The sequence below is a fragment of the Phyllostomus discolor genome, chromosome 14, assembly GCF_004126475.2.
Source record: "Phyllostomus discolor isolate MPI-MPIP mPhyDis1 chromosome 14, mPhyDis1.pri.v3, whole genome shotgun sequence".
Lineage (NCBI taxonomy): Eukaryota > Metazoa > Chordata > Mammalia > Chiroptera > Phyllostomidae > Phyllostomus > Phyllostomus discolor.
This window is the reverse complement of record NC_040916.2, coordinates 49,285,544-49,305,397: the sequence shown is the minus strand read 5'-3', so window position 1 is coordinate 49,305,397 and position 19,854 is coordinate 49,285,544. Positions and strand designations below refer to the sequence as shown.

General features: G+C 45.3%; 1 protein-coding gene across 3 annotated transcripts; it reads right to left on the bottom strand.

Moving 5' to 3' along the window:
* Window positions 1–221: 221 nt before the first annotated feature.
* On the bottom strand, window positions 222–19,786 carry SYT11 (synaptotagmin 11). Of its 3 annotated transcripts, none has more exons than XM_036015966.1 (4): window positions 19,476–19,786; window positions 12,643–13,469; window positions 4,292–4,415; window positions 222–3,709 (listed from the first exon to the last, which is right to left on the bottom strand). In XM_036015966.1, exons 1-4 carry the CDS (start codon window positions 19,507–19,509, stop codon window positions 3,390–3,392), a joined length of 1,305 nt encoding a protein of 434 aa, XP_035871859.1. In that variant the 5' UTR covers window positions 19,510–19,786; the 3' UTR covers window positions 222–3,389. The 3 variants fall into 3 exon arrangements, with proteins under 3 accessions (XP_035871859.1, XP_028358381.1, XP_028358382.1); XM_028502580.2 differs by having other exon boundaries at window positions 222–3,700; XM_028502581.2 differs by having other exon boundaries at window positions 3,390–3,700; window positions 4,295–4,415.
* Window positions 19,787–19,854: the final 68 nt, after the last annotated feature.

Sequence of the window (19,854 nt, the reverse complement as noted above, 5' to 3'; positions counted from 1 at the left end):
AGAACTAGACTAGCAAAACATGTCACCTACCAAATGAGACTCTCTAGGGCAGGAGCCTGGAATCTGCATTTTTAAAGGAGTACCCCAGACGATTCTGAATCAGGTAGTCTGAGACTCACACTTTGAAAACATGCCCTGGGACATCCTATTGGAATCTGAGCTTTACTTTCATTCACAGTCATCCACCTTTCAAGAGAATCATGCTGACATCATTGTTTCTATTTAATGTGAATCCGTTTTTATTTTGCACTTGTGTGGTGCATTAACAAATTCAACATACAAGATAGCATTACATATTGTAGGTTAGCGTTACAGCATTATGCAATTTCACACAATTCATGTTAGCTTTTTTAGATATTTTTTTTAAATTTGACACATTTATTTTATTTTTGAGTTTCATTTTCACAAGAGAAGACACAAGGTAAAGGAAGATAACCACATTAGAGAAGGATCATGGTGAGGGAAATGTCACTTATCATTGCCATAATAAAAGCCTTCCAAGAAAAGGACTCGCATTATTCCCTCTCCTGAGCAAGCTGCCTCATCCCACAAACCAGTTCTGTCTGTTTTCATATCTAGAGCACTGTTCATAACATGTACATCTTGTCTGTGCTCCACTGAGAACTGAAAGAGGAAGTAACTCATAAAGGGACTTTTGTTATTAAGAAAAACTCTTGTCTTCCTAAAGGAATCAAGATATCAGCAGAGAAGGACTGACTCTTGGAAAATCAGAAGTGACCATTCCCTAACCTATTCCTGACCATGAGTGCCTTGTGCAAAAGCTAGGATGTGACTCTCTTGTCTTTCAACTGACTCTTAAAAGGAGGCATTCCTCCTTCATCCTTATCAGTTAGCTCTGGGAGGAACAAATGTGAAAGCCAAAGTCAGCTAAGAAACTTTGGGACAGCAAAGTCAAGGGCACGATGGATCAGGCCTGAGGTAGGAGGGAGGAACCCTGTACTGTCTGCCACTTGGCCTTTTTCTGAGAAAGACACCAAGGCAGCTCATAGACGACAGAACTACTGGTTCCTCCCCATCACCTCACCACCCACTGCTCAGTAGACCCAAAGAATGCAAGGAATAAAGCTACAAGGAGATAGGGAAGAGAGGAGTGGGGTGAGGCTGTTTTCCCAGACTTATGTCAGGAGGAGCTACAGAGGCACACACAGTGGGGCAAAGACCAGACTATCTCCACCTGTTGCTTTGCATTGTTTCTGGGAAGGAAACAAAAGCGATTGCTCAGCAATTTCTGATCTTTAGACATTAAGGCGATGAAGAGGAATCATTTAATTTTTTTCCTAATGGGGTTTCAGAATGCTCCTGTCAGATTTACATCGAACTAGCTCAAAATGCCATTTTTAGAAAAGAAAAATTATTTTCTTCTACGTATGATACAGTATTTACATTCCATGGTGTATAGGATAGAGACTGGTGGTATGAACCCAAGTGCTGAGAGAGTGAGTCAGACTGTGGGGGCTGACAGGGACAAGAACAGAGAGTGGGCTTTGTGCCTGCTCTGCCTTGTCAAGAATCCAGGTTTAAAAAAACAACAAAAGGATTGGGGAGAGGGGAGCTGATTGGTTTTACATCCACAAGAGATAAGGGAACATCAAAGGCAACACTGCCACTCTCTCCATGGAAACTCAGCTTTTCAACTCCCTTCTCAGAAGCAAGTTAGAAAGCGATGTTCTTGCATGGAAGTGGACCTTCAATTTTAGCTAATCCCTCAGGTCTTTGCGTCAAGCTGCTGCTTATTTGAGTTCCTCTTCAGGCTGGAAAAAATACTTACTGCCTACCCAAGCATACTAATGTCAGCGAAGTCTCTGCCACCTAAGAAGTCCCAACATTAGAGACATGGCTGCACTAGGAGTAAGGAGACTTGAATTCTAATCCCAGCAGGATGCTGAATGTCTCTCACCCACCACCGTCCACTGGCAGGAGGAGGATTAAACTCTGTGGCTCCCCTCATCTCTCCACTTCGTTGGGAGACTCATAAGTTCCAAGAACCAAGGACTTTGTTTTGAGGGAAGAGTGTCCTGAAGGAATCCAAGTTACCTTTATGACTCAGTCACAGTGTTATTTTTAAGAGCCACTACCAAAAACTTGAAGGAGAATAATTTTTGAAGGCCCTTTGCCTTACGAAGCAACACTAACCACATCCAGGCTACTTGAGAAGACTACAACTTCTCAAGGGTCAGCATTTCTGGAAAAAGGCCAATTTAACCCATCAAACCTCTGATGATTTCTAACCCATCGACCGACAAATGGCTGGTGCTTCCATACGGAGATGCAAAGGGGATGGGGGGAGGTCAGAGTCATCTCATTTCTCCTCTCCCTGTCCTAGGACCTGCAAATAGTGTTTGGGATCAGTGTGATGTGTTCATTGTACTATCCTATAGCTGAATTTGAAGTCTCCAAAGCTCTTTTCAGAGACGCCATCTTGTTCTGTAAACCCAGTTCTACCTCGTAAGTCTGACGTGCCCATGTGCTTCATCCCAGTCTAATCACAGACTGCCGTCTACCCTTCCGTACAGGAGCGCTGACAGCAAACACACCCCATTTCTCAAATACTTTCTCCTGCAAACTTTGCCTAATCCGTTCTACCTTTGTTTCTTGGCTTACTACAGATTTCTGGACTTTGAACTTAGTCAAAGAGCAGAGATGTAAGAGGTAATAGGAAGAAAAGATGTGGATGATAAAAATGAGGTTTTATAAGAGCAAAATAATCTTTTGCAGAGGTGGGGAGTGAGAGTAACTCTAGAGAAGCCCAACAACAAAGAGGCCAATTTTACCCTGGCCGGGTAGCTAAGTTGGTTGGCGCGCTGTCCCATCACACCGAGGTTGCAGGTTCGATCTCCGGTCAGCGCACATACAAGCATCAACCAATATATGCATAAATAGGCAGAACAACATCTCTCTCTCCCTCCCCCCCCTCTCTCTCTCTTTAAAATTGTTTTTTTTTTTTTAAAGAAAAGAGGCCAATTTCAGGTAAATCAGCAAATATAGTTCGGCACAAAACACAATTTTCATGGATTAAAATCTTTAACTTGAGAGTGGCAGTCAGGCTAATTTCTTCAGTTTGTATTAGACATGCAAGTATAAGGTTACATTGTTATATAGAAACTTGTAGAGGTCTTTCCCTCTCTATTTTTCCCATTAAAAAAAAAAAAAAGAATTTCTAGTGCCTTGCAAAAGAGAAAAATCATTATCCCTAAGAACTAATCTGCAGCTGTGGTCATGAGGGGTGTTCTTTGTGGGGTTTATTTTGTAAGAAATTTTCTTCTACAACTAAAATGAGATTTTGAGTCCGCTTCTCTCTGTCACCTCTCGCCCCACCGCGTCCCTGCCCCGCCTGGCCCGGGGGTGAGAGGTGGGGAACACAGGATTAGTTAGTACTCGCTCAGGCTGTGCCACTTGGCCACAGGCTTACGGGGGCTCTCGCAGACCTCTCTCCAGTGTTCGGCACCACTGGCTGTGACACTGTGTGCCCCCAGGATCAGCCTCCCCACCACCTCATTCTTGGTGGTGCGGTCGAAGTCGATGACAAGGAACTCGATGCTGATGTCAGGCAGGAGGTCAGTGGGGATGTCGTAGATGAAAGATTCATTGAAGACTGGGTTCAAAGTGCACTTCTTCACATGGGTTTTCTTCTTGGCAATGCGCTTTCTGCCGTAGTAGACGTTCACCTTGACATAAGGATCTGGGGCCCCCAAAGAGAGAAGAAAAAGGAAGACAGGCCTATGACACAGTCCTCTCCTATATAATGGTGGTTTCATATTGGGAAGGAAGGGGCTATGTTGTCCATTTCTTTGGTAGGCACTACTATGTGGTCTTTAGCGACGGCACAGTAAATGCACTCGGACAGTATTTGAATCTGCCTGCCTGGACAAGGGGCAAAGGAAACCAAGCAGGAAGAGAATTGGAACTGCTTCCCTCAAACCAGGTTTGAAGAAACCCTATGACACCAAGAAGCATCACTGAGGGCCCAGGGACTAACAATGCCTGTAGTCTTCAGGACAAGTCTCACGTGGAGCAAGGACTCAGCACCTGGCATGCACACTCCTTAGGGTAACTTGCCCAAGGTAATGACCCCATTTGCTCACCCAAAGCACCTCCCTGGCTAGGAAAATCTTTAACCTAGATATTTATCAGAAAGAGAAGTAGACAGAGAGGGGAATGCATGCACAGTGACAGGCATAAGTGCTCCTGACACGGGGGTGTATCTGGGCCACAGGCCAGGGGAAGGGGTGTCACTGAGACATCTGGGAACTAGGTTGAAGTAAATAGCTGCTACCTGAGAGACCGGTGATATCCATCTTCGGCAAGTGCCTGGCTTTGAGGACCACCACTGTCATTCTTTGTGCCACAGGCTGATACGACAGAGACACCTGGAGCTCCCCTCTGCTAATGCACTTCTGTGAAGAAAGAACAGCAGGTGAGAATCCCGAGGGAAGAGAGGCTGGGAAGGAAGCACAGGGAGGAGAAGGCTACATGGCAGGTGCTCATCCCCTGAAAAGATTCAACAAGAAGGGGAAGAAAGGAAGTGTTCTAATTATAATGCTGATACTAAATAAAATCATTTGCATCGAGTGGCAGCACAGCCTAATATTTAAGAGGGCAGGCTCTGAAGCCAGCCTGGCCTGGATTCAAAACCTGACCTGAGGCCAGTTACTGGACGTCCCTGTACTTAAGTTTTGTCATCTATAAAATGGAGATTAAAAATAGCACCTAACTCAGGATTATGAAAAGGATTAAATAAGTTTTGTAAACGCCACAGAGTCTGCTGCATACTGTGTGCTATACAAGTGTATTTTCTCCTGTTCTCTCATTTGGTTCTTGTGAGAAAAAGGTGTAGTGGGAGGTAGGAAATTTGGTTCTGAGTCTTAACTTTGCCATTTCCTCACCGCCTGACCTTGGGCAAGTCCCTGGCCTTTCTGGAGCCCACTCCTCTACTTCGAGGGGCCGACGCCCACATCCGAGCTGCCTTCCTCAGTCACGCACCTCGGAGGGTCTTCACCAGCCAAGCTGGCTTTCTCCCCATGCCGACATCTTCGTTTGTCCATCTTTCAAGTTTATTCTAGGCTCTACTCTGAGCTTGAAAAAAAAAAAAAACCCTCTAATCCTCCAAGAACATTTCACACACGTTTGGCTACTCACTACATGCCAGGTGCTGAGGATCCAGAGCTGACAGGACTCAGCTGCTCCCAGGGAGCTTACCATGCAGTGGAGGAGACAGAGATGTAAGCAAAGATGTACTTGTCAGGGAAATAAGAAGCCTGTCTAAGTGTTGCTGGGAGATCCAGGGAAGGCTTTGGCATCCCACATCGGGGCTGAGTTTACAAAGGGGCCATGAGACAACGGACAGAGAGGGGAGTTCACATCGGGCAGTGTGGCGGGAATAGCTGATACAAAGGCACTGGGTTCTGAAAGGGCATGCTGTGTTCAGAGAATGGTGAGAGGTGCCAGTGCCTGTGCCTGACGCTGGGGTGCCTGGCAGGGGAGACGAGCCAGGAGCCTGGAGAGGTGGGCGAGCTGAGGGTGAAGAGCAATGGGGGCACTCTAACCAAACATCGGAGTCACCACCAAGCAAGCGGAGGTCTATAAGTACAGGGGCAATAAAGTTATTGTGGTTGTTGTTAATATTTTATTAATAATATTTTTATTCTAGCCCTGGCAGGGTGTCTCGGTTGGTTGGAGAGTTGTCCTGTACACCAAAAAGCTGCAAGTTCAATTACTGGTCAGCACATACACCTAGGTTGCAGGTTTGATCCCTGGTCAGGGCATGTGCGGGAGGCAACTGATCGATGTCTCTCTCTTTCTCTCTCTCCCTTCTTCTCTCTCCAAAATCAATAAATATATCCTTGGGTAAGGATTAATAGCAATAATAGTAATATTTCAATAAAAGCTGGAGAATAAACTAAAGTGGAGAAAGACCAAAGTCAGAGAGCTCAGTTAAGGGGCTGCTGCAAGAGGCTAAGGGAGAAACGATGGGCCTGGAACCAGGGATGTAGCAGAGGGGATAGGTGTGGGGGGAATATGTCTCAGGGAGAACTGTCAGGGCCCTGGCCAGATAGCTCACATGGTTAGAGCATTGTCTCGATATGCCAGGTTGCAGATTCAATCAGGGCACATGTAAAGGGCAAACAACTAATATATAAATAAGTAGAACAACAAAGCTCTGTCTCTCTCGCTCTCCCCTCCTTTCTCTCTAAAGTCAATAAATTTTTTTAAAAATTGCCAGAATTTAACTCTGGCTGGTGTAGCTCAGTGGATTGAGCATGGGCTGTGAACCGAAGTGTCACAGGTTCGATTCCCAGTCAGGGTACATGCCTGGGTTGCAGGCCATGACCCCCAGCAACCGCACATTGATGTTTCTCTCTCTCTCTCTTTCTCCCTCCCTTCCCTCTCTAAAAAATAAATAAAAATAAAATCTTAAAAAAATAGTAAGTTTAAAAAATTGCCAGAATTTTCTAGATTTGGGTGTCTAATTGGATGTAAGTGTAGGGGAGAGGGAAGAGATGAGGATTATTTCTTTTGTTTGAAGACTATTAAGTTTGTAGCTTAAAGAGTGAGGCTGAGACTGATATAATGAAAAGAAAAGGAGGTAGAGTTTTGAGGAATTAGGACATAATGTTAAGTTTGGGATAAAATCATTCCCCCACTATCAAATCTTATTCCTTATATTCTACAGAGTCCCAAAGAAACGTCACCTACCTCAGGAATTCTTAGATGGAGCATAAGTGGACTATTCTCACTAACAGCCTTAGATACCCACCAAAATGATTTATTGTGCACTTACTAAGTGCCAGGAACTTGGCCAGCAGTTAGGCCTGAAAACAATAGACAATGAGGAGTCCTACCCTCAAGAAGCTCGTGGGCAAGTGTTTATCTGCCCAGGTGTGTCTGACATAGGAAAGAACCACAGCAGTAAATGATTTAATTAGTTTATCAATGAAAAACAAGGGGGAAAACTTAATAACTTGTGTTTTGAGTATAAACCTTAAGTTATCTCAAGGAATAAAACTGTGATAATATTTCAAATGTTTTAAAAAAAATTCTTGAGACTGTATTTCATATGAGGACCATATGAAAATGTTTCTCTTGGGCATAGAATGTGGCTAACTAAAATTTAAACTTAGTCTTTAGCTTTTGAAATTGAAGTAAACAAGAAAACAGACTTTAAAACAGTTTTGGTGGCTTTTCTCTGCTAGATTGAAGTCCCACATTTTTTCCTTACGTGTAATATACATATGTTAGCTCTTGATTACATCTGTGGGAAGCACCCTCCACCAGTTTAAAATCAGAGGCTGGTTTCCCTCACCCCCCAGTATACTTTCGGGCTGCTTCTTTCTGACATGAATTAGGACACAGCAGAGAAAGTAAATTTATTTTTACTATTAGCCACAACCAAATGGCATTAGGAAAAGGAATCCCCCAAGAAAAAGAAAATCAAATGCCTTCCAAAACATTCAGAACAGAAGTATCCAATACAGTGGCCACTAGCTACTCGTGGCCATTTAAATCTTAATTCATTAACATTTGGTAAAATTAACATTTTAGTTCCTCAGTCACATAAACCGTATTTCAGGTGTTCAACACTCATATGTGGCTACCATACTGAGCAGTGCAGATAGAGAACATTTCCATCATCACAGAAAGTCCCAGTGGAGTTGATGTAGAAAGAAAGAAACTTTGGATTATGTGGGCCACTGTCCTCCTCCATTTCCATGAATAATTAAATGTTAAGTAGATTTGATATCTATTTCTGGGACATTTCCTTGAATACTGGCATCTAAATATTAAGCATGCAATCTTTTCTTTTCCCCCTCAGCTGAGGCCATTTTTTCATTTCAGTGAGAGAGGAAGGAGGAGGGGAGAGAGACATAGAGAGAAACCTCGATTGCTTGCCTTCCCATACGTGCCCTGACTGGGGATCAAGCCCACCAGCTAGGCATGTGCCCTGACCAGGCATCAAATGCACAACCCTGCGCGCCATGGGACGACACTCCAACCAACGGAGCCATACCCACCAGGGCTAAATATGCGATCTTTAAATATAATTCTAATTTTATATACAGAAGGATAGGTAGTATAAAAGGATATTTTATTTAAATAACAGTTTCATTTGTAAAAATAACACTGACTAAAAATTATAATTTAGGTTTTCTGATTATTTGCTTAAAACTGTTTCCTAAATCATTCTTTATAGCAAAATCTTCCTAATCTAAACCCCCATGCTCCTTGCCTAGTTCTTCAAGAAAGTTGACAATTCTGGTTACGTTTTAATACTTTTCTCCCCTAAAACCACTCCTCAGGCAACTATTCTCCATCTAGCCCCCTTCACCTTTGGCATTTTACATGGCAGAATGCCCGTCCCCATTAGGCTGCCCTTTTGTGATACCCAAGTCTGCAGCCACACCACCACCTGAATGCCATTCCATTCTGCATTAAAGAACAGCATTTCATGTCCCCCAAACCCAGACCCCTCCCCTTCTTCTTCGACTCAATCTCATTCCAAGTAGCATTGTCTAGGCAATGGCTCTTTCTCAAAGGCTCTTTGTCAAGGGCTGGGAGCTAGCTGTTTCCCAGCCCCTTGCTCAGTGAGGCAGAGACCTTGTGGGGGGCACCGGGAGCAGAGAAGCAGAAGGACAAGGGGAAGAATGGGTTTTATCCACGCCTGACAGGAGCTGGGAAGCTTTGCCCTCCCTCGGTGGAAAGAGGAGCAGGAGCATTGGTCCTAAAGACAACATCCAGACGAGGAAACACTTAGTGAGGGAGAAGTCTGTTTCCTGGAATTAGCAGAGCCCCTTCCAGACTGATTTTCTAGCCACGGAGTCTTTGCATTAAGTGGACACACATATCCTCAACAAACCTTTACTGGGGTTAGAAATCCTAAGGGCAACCTCCACATAGTTCCCAACTATGTTCACCATCATGGGAAAACAAAAGAAACGAAAACCTTAATGTTCAACCACATTCCTCATCCCAACCTCCCCAATACACGAACATAGCAACCTTCTCTCGTTCCTGGAAAACCAGCATTCCTTTTTCCTTCTCTTTTCAGTCCCTTTGGCTACAATGGATGACCTATAAGGTCCCTTATAAATCTGTGATTTTGAGAATCGTTTTGTTCCCGTTCCCTTGACCATCGTCCCAGGTCATCAACACCAGATCTGACTCTTGACAGTGACAAGACTGGAAATGGTTTGGAAAACAATGGCCTGAAGAAATTAGCAGTTTAATGACTCTCTGGATCTACTTGTGAATTACTTCTTTCCCACGGTCTGATTTTTATTCCCCAGCCCTCTCTGCATTGACTCCCGTCTCCTTGTGGGAAATTTATTATGGGAATGTATATTTACTTTAATTTCTATGTGAATAAAATACTAAAAAAAAAGCTGCCACTAAAAAAAAAGAAATCTAGTCCCAAAGTCCAATATCCAGATTTTATACTGTGTTTATACTATGATCTTCTGTCACTAATAATCAAGGGTTAATTTTTCATGTTCATTATATCTTTTGTATCTTGATAAGAGCTGAGAGTGCTCTCACAGAGTGATCCCAGCAGCCTTCATGATCTGGCTGAGAGGGAGACTGAGGGCCAGAGATAGTAACTACTTGCCCAGAGTAAGGTAGTGCAATGGATAGAGTGAAAAATGATGCCCAGTCCTGGGCTTCTTCAACTGGACTGCACTGCAGAGGGGGAAGGACAAGAGATGAATTTTCTGCTCAAGGTCAGGGGATGCAGTTGGGAGAGAGGAGTTGTGCAGAGAAATGCAATTCTCATCACCTCCACCCAGGAATCTGAAGGAAGATAATTTGGCCCCACATTATAAGGGGCTGCCTTACACGGAGGGGAAAAACTCTTGATTCCACTCTTTACAGACAGCGTGGACTCATCCAGGGCAGCTTTCACTGATGAGCTATGGGGAGATCCAGAAAGGGCAGACTCTTGGCTACAGTAGGGAGGATTTAGGGTAGACATTTGGAGGCTGAAGTGCTAGGGAATCACCAGGATGATGACAGGCATGGCCCAGGATGGGACACAGCCCTGCCCACAGGCACTGGTTGGGGAAAACATATTTAGGAAGTCGGGGAGGCTGGAAGGCTCTGGGTGTCCTGTCCGGGGCCTCTCCCAGGGGATGTGTTACTCAAGATCCCAGCCCTGGCTTATCCCTCCTGAGGGAAGTTAATAAAATAGAAAAAAAAAATGGCACATGGCAAGAGCCCCTGGGGATCAAACCCTGGCAGTTTAGCAGATGCTTCCCCCCTGCCCGGTGTCCTGGATGCGAGGCTAATTTGTTCCCAGCCCAATTCGCTCCCTTTCCTTGCCAGTCTCTTCCCAGCTGCAGCTTGGTGCAGAGCCATCCCCCACTCTCACTCAGCCTTGGGCAGAAAGTGCATTAGCTGCCTGGAGGAGTCCGGCTAGTTGGTGGCTACAGGGAAGGTTGAGTTGGAAAGGATCGTTCCTGGGAGAAGAGCTGGATGGAGACAAGCAGTGGAGCACTGCAGCTGCTCTACAGGGGAGTCAGGAAATGGGGAGGGGTGGCCGAACCTTGTGAAAGAGATAGAAGGAGAGAGATGGAATACAGAGGGGGATTCAATAGGACAGGAGCCACCATACCCTCTGACTCCAGCCTCCAAGGCCATGAAAATCCCTGCTACATTGGCCTCTAGGATATCTCATTAGATCCTAGCATTGGACAAATGTTTATGTCATGACCAAAGGCCTCTGATATTCTTCAAAGTTTTTGAACTTCCCTGGCCCCTGTGAAGTAAGCTGAGTGTGCCACATGGCAGCAGAAGTTCTTTGGGCAATTGCGTGACAGGGATGACTGCAGCGGGACAGGTGCCTGTTACACAGAAGAGAAGATAAGAACCCACCTGTGGGGGAACTGCTCCCTCCCGCCTCCCCACAATGTGGAGCAGTGCCCCTCCTCAGTGGACAAACCTCGTCCCCAGAGACTCGCTGCACACGCAGCCCCTGCTGGCCTGGAAGCCTCTTTTGTCCAATCCTGAGCCTCCTGCCTCCCCACTAAGTCTAGTGTGGGCTTGCATCCAGAGATAAGTATGGCACCTATAGCCAGTGATCTTTCTGGGGGATGTGTAGTTGCTTTTAAGTGACCCTGATACCTTTCTGGGGAATCTTCTACCTGGTTTTCCACTGATGCATGTCTCCTTTTACTTGGTCAAAACAAAATAAAAACATCTCCAAACCACATATATCTCTCAGAGACCAAACTTTATTAATAATAATAGTTGTGCCCTGGCTGGTGTAGCCCAGTGGATTGAGTGCCTGCCTGCAAACCAAAGGGTTGCAGGTCTAATTCCCAGTCAGGCACATGCCTGGGTTGCAGGCCAGGCCCCCCGTAGGGGGCGTATGAATGGCAACCACACAGTGATGTGTTTCTCCCTCTCTTTCTCCCTCCTTTCACCTCTGTCTAAAAATAAATAAAATCTTAACAAATAATAATTGTTATAATTTACTGAAGGTTTATTAGGTGCTAGGGATGATATAAATTCATCACCTTACTTAATTCCTATAAGAAACTGAGCTAAGCAGCTTGCCCAAGGTCAGTTGGCTGATGGCATTTGGATTAAAATTCAGGTCTGACTTCAAAGTCTTTGCTATTAACCACTTCTATTTTATTTTGCAAAAGGAATGAAACTCTGAGTTTAAAATGTCAACAATTTTTTTCAAAGCACCTACCACACTCACCACGTGGCCATTGCCGAGATTATCTGTCTTTCCTTCACTAAGGTAAAAGCTCCTCCAGGGCAATGATACGCCAGAGCATTAGCTCATTGGAGCCTCCTAACTCGGTAAGGAAGGCAATGGTAGCAGCTCCATTTACATCTGGGGAAAAGGAAGTTTGGAGGGTTACTCACCTGTGTCACACAGCAGGAAATGGGTGGGCTGGAACATGAAGCCAGGCATCCAACCCCAGAACCCGAGTGCTAAACCTTAGAACTACACTGCCTCCCTGACTGAGGAAGAGATGAGTGAGCTGATGTAGGACAGGGTTCACATTTCTTGCACCCCTGAAGTTATAACTCAAGAGCCAATGCTGGCCCAGTGGGAGACACATTCCCCTTCTAATGCAAACAGGGAGGAGGACTGGGGAGAGGGGTATCTGTGGGAAAGGTTTGGGCCTGGCCAAGGGGCTCAAAGGTGAAGCAATTCATAAATTGCATTTATAAAATGGTTAATAAAAGATACATATATCCGATACTATTTACACTCCTAGGTTTGGGTTGGAAAAGGAAAGCTGAGGGCAAGGCTACTGAACTACTTTTATAGTTTTTCAGCTGTGAGAAGCTAGTTCACAAAAGGAACATCACACATTATCTTAGAGAAAAAAATAGCCCCAATATCCAAGCGAACTGGAGGCACTATCAGGATGCCAACACTAAGTGAGATTTCAGAAGCTACCTGTCCCTCTCTTCCCCGGAAGATGCTTCTTAGAGGAGACCTGCCAGGCCCTCCACCTTACTTTGACCACTGCTTATTCTTGATAGCTGAGTGTTTCCTCCCCACAGTCCCACTTTGCCACCCATTTCATCCCTTTCCCCTTCCATTTGTCCCCTAATATCTTGTCTCCCCAACATACCATCCCTCCCCAACACACACTTCCTCCTCACCTGGATGTTCCTTTTGATGATGTCTCTAGTCAGCTGTACCTTGCCTGTGCTGGGGTCCACCCCAGCCAGTGGCACCATGACCTCCCCAATGACGTCGTCCCGAGAGAAGCGGTCAAAGCTGAGAACGAGGAAGTGCAGCACCAGGTCCTGGAGCTGGCTGTATGGGATGCCGTAGAAGGTGAAGGTCTCGTCGAACACCGGGTCCAGGGTCTTCCGGAGCACTCTGGTCTTTACTCGGTGCCGCTTGTCGGGAAGGATGGTCATTTTGATGTAGGGGTCAGAGCCCTGGGTCTGGTCATCCATCACGGGCAGCCCGTGGGCCTCCTGGATTGTCACTACCAGGGCTTTTTTGGGGAAGTTATAGTCCACTGAGAAGGTGAGGGATCCCAGCATGACGTCCTCCTCTGGAGACGATGGGGAAGTGGTTTTGCTCTCCCCGGGGGTTAGGCTTGCAACAGGGCTCCTCAGTTCTTCCCCGTAGTCCACTTTGATGGGTAATTGGTCTATACAAGAGCCAGAGCTAGTTCCCCGGGGACCCTTGTCTCGGCCCAGCAGGCCAGCCTCTGCTGCGTCCACCAGCAGGTTCCCGCGCCCACCTTCCCTCCCAGGGCCATCTTTGTCTCTTCGCACTTTGATGATTTTCTTCTTGTTGCTGAGGGTCTCTGGGTATATGCTGATGCCTTTGAGCATATGAATAAACTTGTATGGCGGGGTCTTGTGCTTCTTTTCTGCCTGCTGGTGGCAGCATGTCCAGACAAAGACGGTCACCGAGACACACACCACCAGTACAGAGGCCCCGATAAGGCCTGCCACAACCGGTGACACATCTGAAGGTGGAGACCAGAGATGCGTCAAGGCAGGTGGATCTCAACCCCCGTCCAGAGCTCTCCTGTTGCCTCTGCTGCAGCTGAGCTGACCTGCACCTTGCCTCCAAATCAAAACTTGCTCACCTGGCCTTACGGACTTCTCCCCTCCCTTAGAAATGCCCTCATCCATCCTCTCAGCCACCCCACGGCTCTTGCTTTTCACCAAACCTGGATGAAATATTTACCGTCTCCAGAAAGTCTTCCCTGAAGTGCCCCACATGATTCCTTGTTCTTTTCTTTGCCTTCCCTCAGCACTTATTAACCTTGTTTGCTCATAATGATTTGTATTTCACAGGAAGCTGCCCCATAAGTGTTAAGGTTACCTTTTCACATGGGAACCCATTTACCTCAACTGTTACACAGGGCACAGAGTGTGTCTGGTGTCGGGAGGACACTCCACAGCCCCTAGTGCAGTGTTTGCCAACTCTGGGCCTGAGTGCACTGGCTGGAAGGTGGGGTGAAGGGTGTGGGGCTGGCTTTGGATGGTTTTAGTAGGGTGCGTAAGGGTACAAAGGTGGGTGGGTGGTAAAAAGAACTGTAGGCCTAAGGGCTTTTAAAACATGTTCCGAATTTTGGCTCCAGGTATTTAAATTAAAATTATTTTAAATAGAAAAATAGTGACTGTGGGGGAAGGGGGATATCAGGGAATTAAAAGGTAATGTAAAAAATACAATAAAGATTAAATAAAACACAAAGACAAAACACTTTCACGTATCAAAAGAAAAAAAGAAAAAATAGAGACTGTGGAAAATGTCAGATCTTTGCTCAAATGTCACCTTCTTAGTAAGACCATCCCGACCTGCTTGATTTTCTTCTAGGTGTCCTCTCTTCCTCTCCCACACACACATACGCACAAGAATATATAGAGATACACACACTTAATTTTACTGTTTATTATCTTCACTAGAATATAAATTTCATGCAGACAGGGATTTTTGTCTGCTTTGTTCATTTCTATACCCCCAGCACTAGAAATATGTAACAGGTACTTAATATATGTATATATATATATATATATATATATATATATATTTGTTGAATAAACAAATAATTAAAGAGAAACATTTTTTTCTTCCCTTCTTCTAGTCTTGTCTGTCTTTCCCCCACACCAGCTGGGTCTCTGACTTAGATCATTAGGTTTGGGGTTATTTTCCCCTTGAAGTTCACTGAAGCCAGTTGGTCTAGATACAGCCACTACCTTTCCACATGAGGTTTTTGTTTGTTTGTTTTTGGACTTGCTTAATTTTTTTCCAATTACAGTTTTCATCAACGTTACTTTGTAATAGTTTCAGGTGTACAGCATGATGGCCAGACAATCATGTACTTGACAAAGTGTTCCCTCTGATGATTCCAGGACCTGCCTGCACCATAGATGTTACAATGTAATTCACTGTCTTCCCTATGCTGTGCTTTATATCCCCTATTTTGTAAGTGCCTCAACATTATTTTTTTAAGGGGAGATTTGGGCCGGGAGAAGTAAAGAAATAAATGTGACTCCAGAATATTCCAGATTCTTCCTGGAACATCCTTTCAACAGGTATCTGCCTGGCTCTCTGTCTCTCAGTGCAGGTCTCTGTTCAAACCTCACTTTAGCAGAGAAGCATTTCCTAACTGTCCCAAAGTGAGATAATATCCCTATCACCCTGCTTTATTTTTCTTCAGAGTACTTATTACCCCCAATATACCTTACTTGTCTGTTTTTCCTTACTTGATAGAATTAATAAGAATAGTGAATGTTGCCCTGGCTGGGGTAGCTCAGTGGATTGAGCAGGGGCCTGCAAACCAAAGGGTCACTGGTTTGGTTCCCAGTCAGGCTACGTGCTTGGGTTTTGGGCTGGGTCCCCAGTGGAGGCCACTCAAGAGGCTCCCACACATTTATGTTTCTCTCCCTCTCTCTCTCCTTCCCTTCTCCTCTCTCTAAAAATAAATAAATAAAATCTTTGGGGAAAAAAAAGAATAGTGAATGTCTGTTTTTTCACTGCCATATCCCCAGGCCCTAGAATTACGTGGCACATAGTAAGTATTCAGTGAGTGAATGAAGTTAGTAAATTCAAACAGCCTCCACAGATTGGAAAAAGAGTATATGGTCTATATGATTACATACACCAGGGAAAATGTAAAATTTAAAACATATCATTGAGTAACATCAGACTGACCTTACCTGACAAGTGTGAGCAAAAATAACTTGGTAGTTTGAGTGTCCACAAGCTTGGAGTATAACTAGGCTAATGTCAACTTATACTATGAATATGATGTCTGGATCACGGGAGGGTACTCTAATTTCATCTGTACTGGTCACAGTACATATGGAGTGTTCTGTCTAGTACTGACAGGAATAAAAGCTGTTATTTTTTGGTGTATATTAATAATGTCCATGCCAGGCATTGTACTACAGCTTTTTTCTCTGAGTCAAAGAGCTCCCTGAATAGATACTGTTAGTAACCCCACTTCACAGTTGGGGAACCTGGGGGCCCCAATCTGCCCCAGGCCAAGTAGCAGCAAATGGCAGTGATGAGGTTTAAACCCTGGTGTGCCTGGTACCAAAGTGATTCTACATTATGGGTAATGTAAAAGGATAGTAAAAGGTCTGGAAACAACATTGAATGAAAAAAAAAATGAAGGGAACTGAGGGGGTGAGAAGTCTGGGAATAATAACTTTCTTCAATTAGTTAAGGCATTGTGACGGAAGAAGGTATGATTTGATTTTACTTTGGAGGGCAGGTCTAGTGCCAGTGCGTACAGCCTATAAGAAGACAGATTTAACTTAATGAAAAGAGTCAAATTATTATTAGAACTGCCTCCCAGATTGTTTCATATGGCAGTGAATCTACAATGGAAAACTTTCAGAGGTTGTATCGCCATTGGTCAGTCATATTCTAAAAGGCATTTCTTCCTTGGGGATTAGACTAAATATCTCTTAAGTTTTTCCTGCTTCAAACATTCCATGATTCTATGAAAGCTGAAAACAAGAAAGAAAAGAAGGGGTTACCTTTCAAAGAAGAAAAGCCACTAACAAAATGAATCAAGGTGACCGTGTCCATACTGAATAATAATAGTTCATTCTCAGAGCATTAGGTGAAATGAGTTATTACGGAGAGCTTTCACAAAATGGGGGTAGCTTTGGTGCTGAGCTCCTTAAGAGCAAGCAGAAATAACAACCTATTCATCTTTGAATCCCCAGTCTCTTGCATGAGTAAGACTCAGTACATGCTCAGTAAATATTTATTTAAACAATTGATTGGTTTCAACTGTCAATGCGAATGGGCACAAGCTAAAACGCTGGCTCTCTATTCACCAGTTAGGGACTTTGCTGAAAATCGCCTGCTACTGGTTAGTGAAACTGAACTTTGATGGTCTCTGTGAGGAGAGGAAAGCAAGAAACTACCAAGACAAGTATCGTTTTGAGAATGATTTGAAAGAGAGATCTAAAGGCCAGTGTTGGGAAACATTGGAGTGATCCTCTTGGCTGTACCATAAATTTACTCTGTGAGCTGGACAGAACTCGATGCTCTTTACCATGCCTCCACTTCCGCTGTTAGAAAATGGAGATGGTGTGGGTAAAAGAGAAGATGAAGGAATCTGACCTTTCAGGAGGACAGAGAAGGAAGAGAAACAGATGAATCCATGTATAAATCACCTAGGTACTTTCCTCCACCTTGCTTTCCACTTTTGCCCTACTTTCTTCTTCATTTAAACATTTGTTAATTTCTGCCTCTTTCCCACACTCAAGACAGTGAACTAAAAACATCAGGGGTGTTGAAATTCAGAACCCCCTCTCTCTCTTTAGTCAAAAGGTTGGTGGGAAAAGGAAGTTGGAACTACTATCTAAAATGAGTGTTGTGAAGTAGTTGTCAATTGCAGTGACACTGGCTGCTTGTTCCTTTTGTCCTCCAAGGTCATGGACAATTGAGTGTAGGTTTAGTGTATCTCCCCAAGAGCTATGGCGGCGTTTGAAATGAAGTACTCTATGAGACATGAAAAAATCAGAAGCAACTGCTCTCTTTGAAGGAAACCCTCTGTAAGGGTTGAAAGACCTGAGAGACACCCTTGGGCTATGCTAAACACAGTCAGTTCCTGATCAGACCTGCTTGTTGACTTCCTTTACTAAGATAGCCTTTCCCTGTCAAACAGACCAGTGTGACAAAAACGAAAATCTACTTTGGCATCAATTGGACATTGGCACAACCCTCACTAGTTTTGTGTGAATTTTCTTTATTTTATCTTCCTAAGCCTCAGTTTCCTCACCTGGAAAATATATATAATGCCTACACCAGAGGGTATTTGTAAGGATTAAATAAAATGTGGTATGTAAAAGGCTGATAAAATTTCTTTTAACTTTTCCGCTAATACTCTCTCTAAAGGAAATCACTGCATTATACTTTACAACATGTCACTTTGCAAGGAATCGGAAGCTGCAATTAGAAAAAAGAATATGTTGAAAAGAAGGCATAAAAGGAAAAAGAAAGAACTGATGAGAGGGTGCTCATCCAATCATGAAAGGGCCCTCTATTTTGGAAATATAGGACTCAAAGAATAGTGATACAGAAGGTGAAGTGGAAGAAAGAAATACCATCAAGATTTAGCCTTGGGCATCAGTGTGAACAAGGAGTTAATGGGTATGATCTGTTGCCTGGATACTTTCCCTGCTTTGTGTCTGTTCCTGATATTGAGAGACGGATGGAGCACATTATGTTCTGCTCACTTCCATAAACCTCTTACTGGGGAGTGAGAAACACCATTTCCTAGTTGGATCGTGGCACCACCCTAAACACTGGATACTCAAACCTGGATTGTCTGAGGGTTGGGATCTCTTCAGGGATATGAAGGAACCACAGGCTGACAGCAACTCTCACTGCTTCTACTATCCAAACTGGAGTAGAACTGAGGGAGAAGCAGGGCAATTCTTTTTTAGTATTGCACCAGCAAAGCGTAGCACTGGTAGTTTGTTACCCTACCCTATTTTGGAGGCATCCCCTAAGAGGAAAACACTTGCTTCTCGGTCCTCCCTATTTTCCACTCTACTCTTTGCTCCAAGGAATGTAACTGATCTCGGAGCCCGTAGGGCTGGGTCAGGGACCAGCCTCACCGAGATGACGTAATGCTTTCTGTGGTACACAAAGCGGCCTCCCCCAGGCTTGGCCTCTCTTGCCCCTCCCCCTCCGGCCTGGATCGGGCCCCGCTAGCTCCAGCACTACCGCGGGTGAACTCCCCCTTTTTGAAAAGCCGTCCCAGGGAACAGGGAACAAAGGCCTAGAAGGGAGCGCCTAGGCGCTGCCAGGAGGCCCAGAAATAGACATAACGTCATCCCCCAGCCCAGCAGCACCAAGCGCCATTTGGTAGCATCGGACAGACCCCACCATTACGATGCAGAATAGAACTTGGAGGGCTCACGTTTCCTCCCAGCCCCAGCATACAGCTGACCGGCTTAAGGAGTGGCTTCCTTTTTGCTCCCCACCCCCGCACCTCTCTCCCTAGAGGCCGCTGCCTCCCCTGGCTGCCAGCCACCCACCCCACATTCTCCAAGCTGCCATCTTGATGCCTCATCCCCCTGGCCACCTCCCTCCCCCGCAGTACTGAGGAGTAGGAGGGGGAGGAAGGGGCACCGCCCTGCGTGCCCCAAGGGGGAGGGCTCGGCCTACTCCACCTCTCCTCCCCCAGAAGGAGGGGTTCCTTCCTCCGCAAGCTCGCTGTTTCTCATCTCCTGTAGTGCTGACGGTGCACCATACAAGGTTTTAGCATCCTGGACCTTCCAGTCTCCGTGTGGCTCTAGCCTTCCCAGCTTCTGCAGCTCATAGCTCAAGTTCAGGCGCCGTCCACTGCCCAGTACCCACCACCACAGGCCCTATTCTAGCGAGGCTAGCACTTGAAAACCCTGGTCTGGGCTTCATTCCCTGTCCAGCCCCTGGACTCCCTGGCTTTGCCACGCTTTCGACTACCCCAGGCTTAGTTTTCCCAACTTGTACTTACCAAAGCTAGGTCGGATATTGGTGATCTCGGCCATGTCGTAATCAGAGGCTATTGCTATAAATGTTTTTGCAATGGTCAGACAACTCTGGGAATCCCGGATCAGAACTGAGCCCACTGCTGCTGTATAGCGCTAGGTCTGGGATAGGGGAAGGTATCTGGTGGACGCCTCCTGCGACGGTATGGTCCCTGGTTGCCAGCTGCAATCTCCTCTTAAGATGCTCCAGGGATGCTTTGAGCTGAGGATGCAGGTGCAGCCAGACTGGTCCTGATGTGAAGTAGACCCCGCCTTCTTCCGAACGGCCCTCGGCAGAAGACTCCGCCTCTGCCCGAAAAGTTCCGGAAAACATGCCCCGCCCCTTTTCGGAAAGTCTCGGGGAGG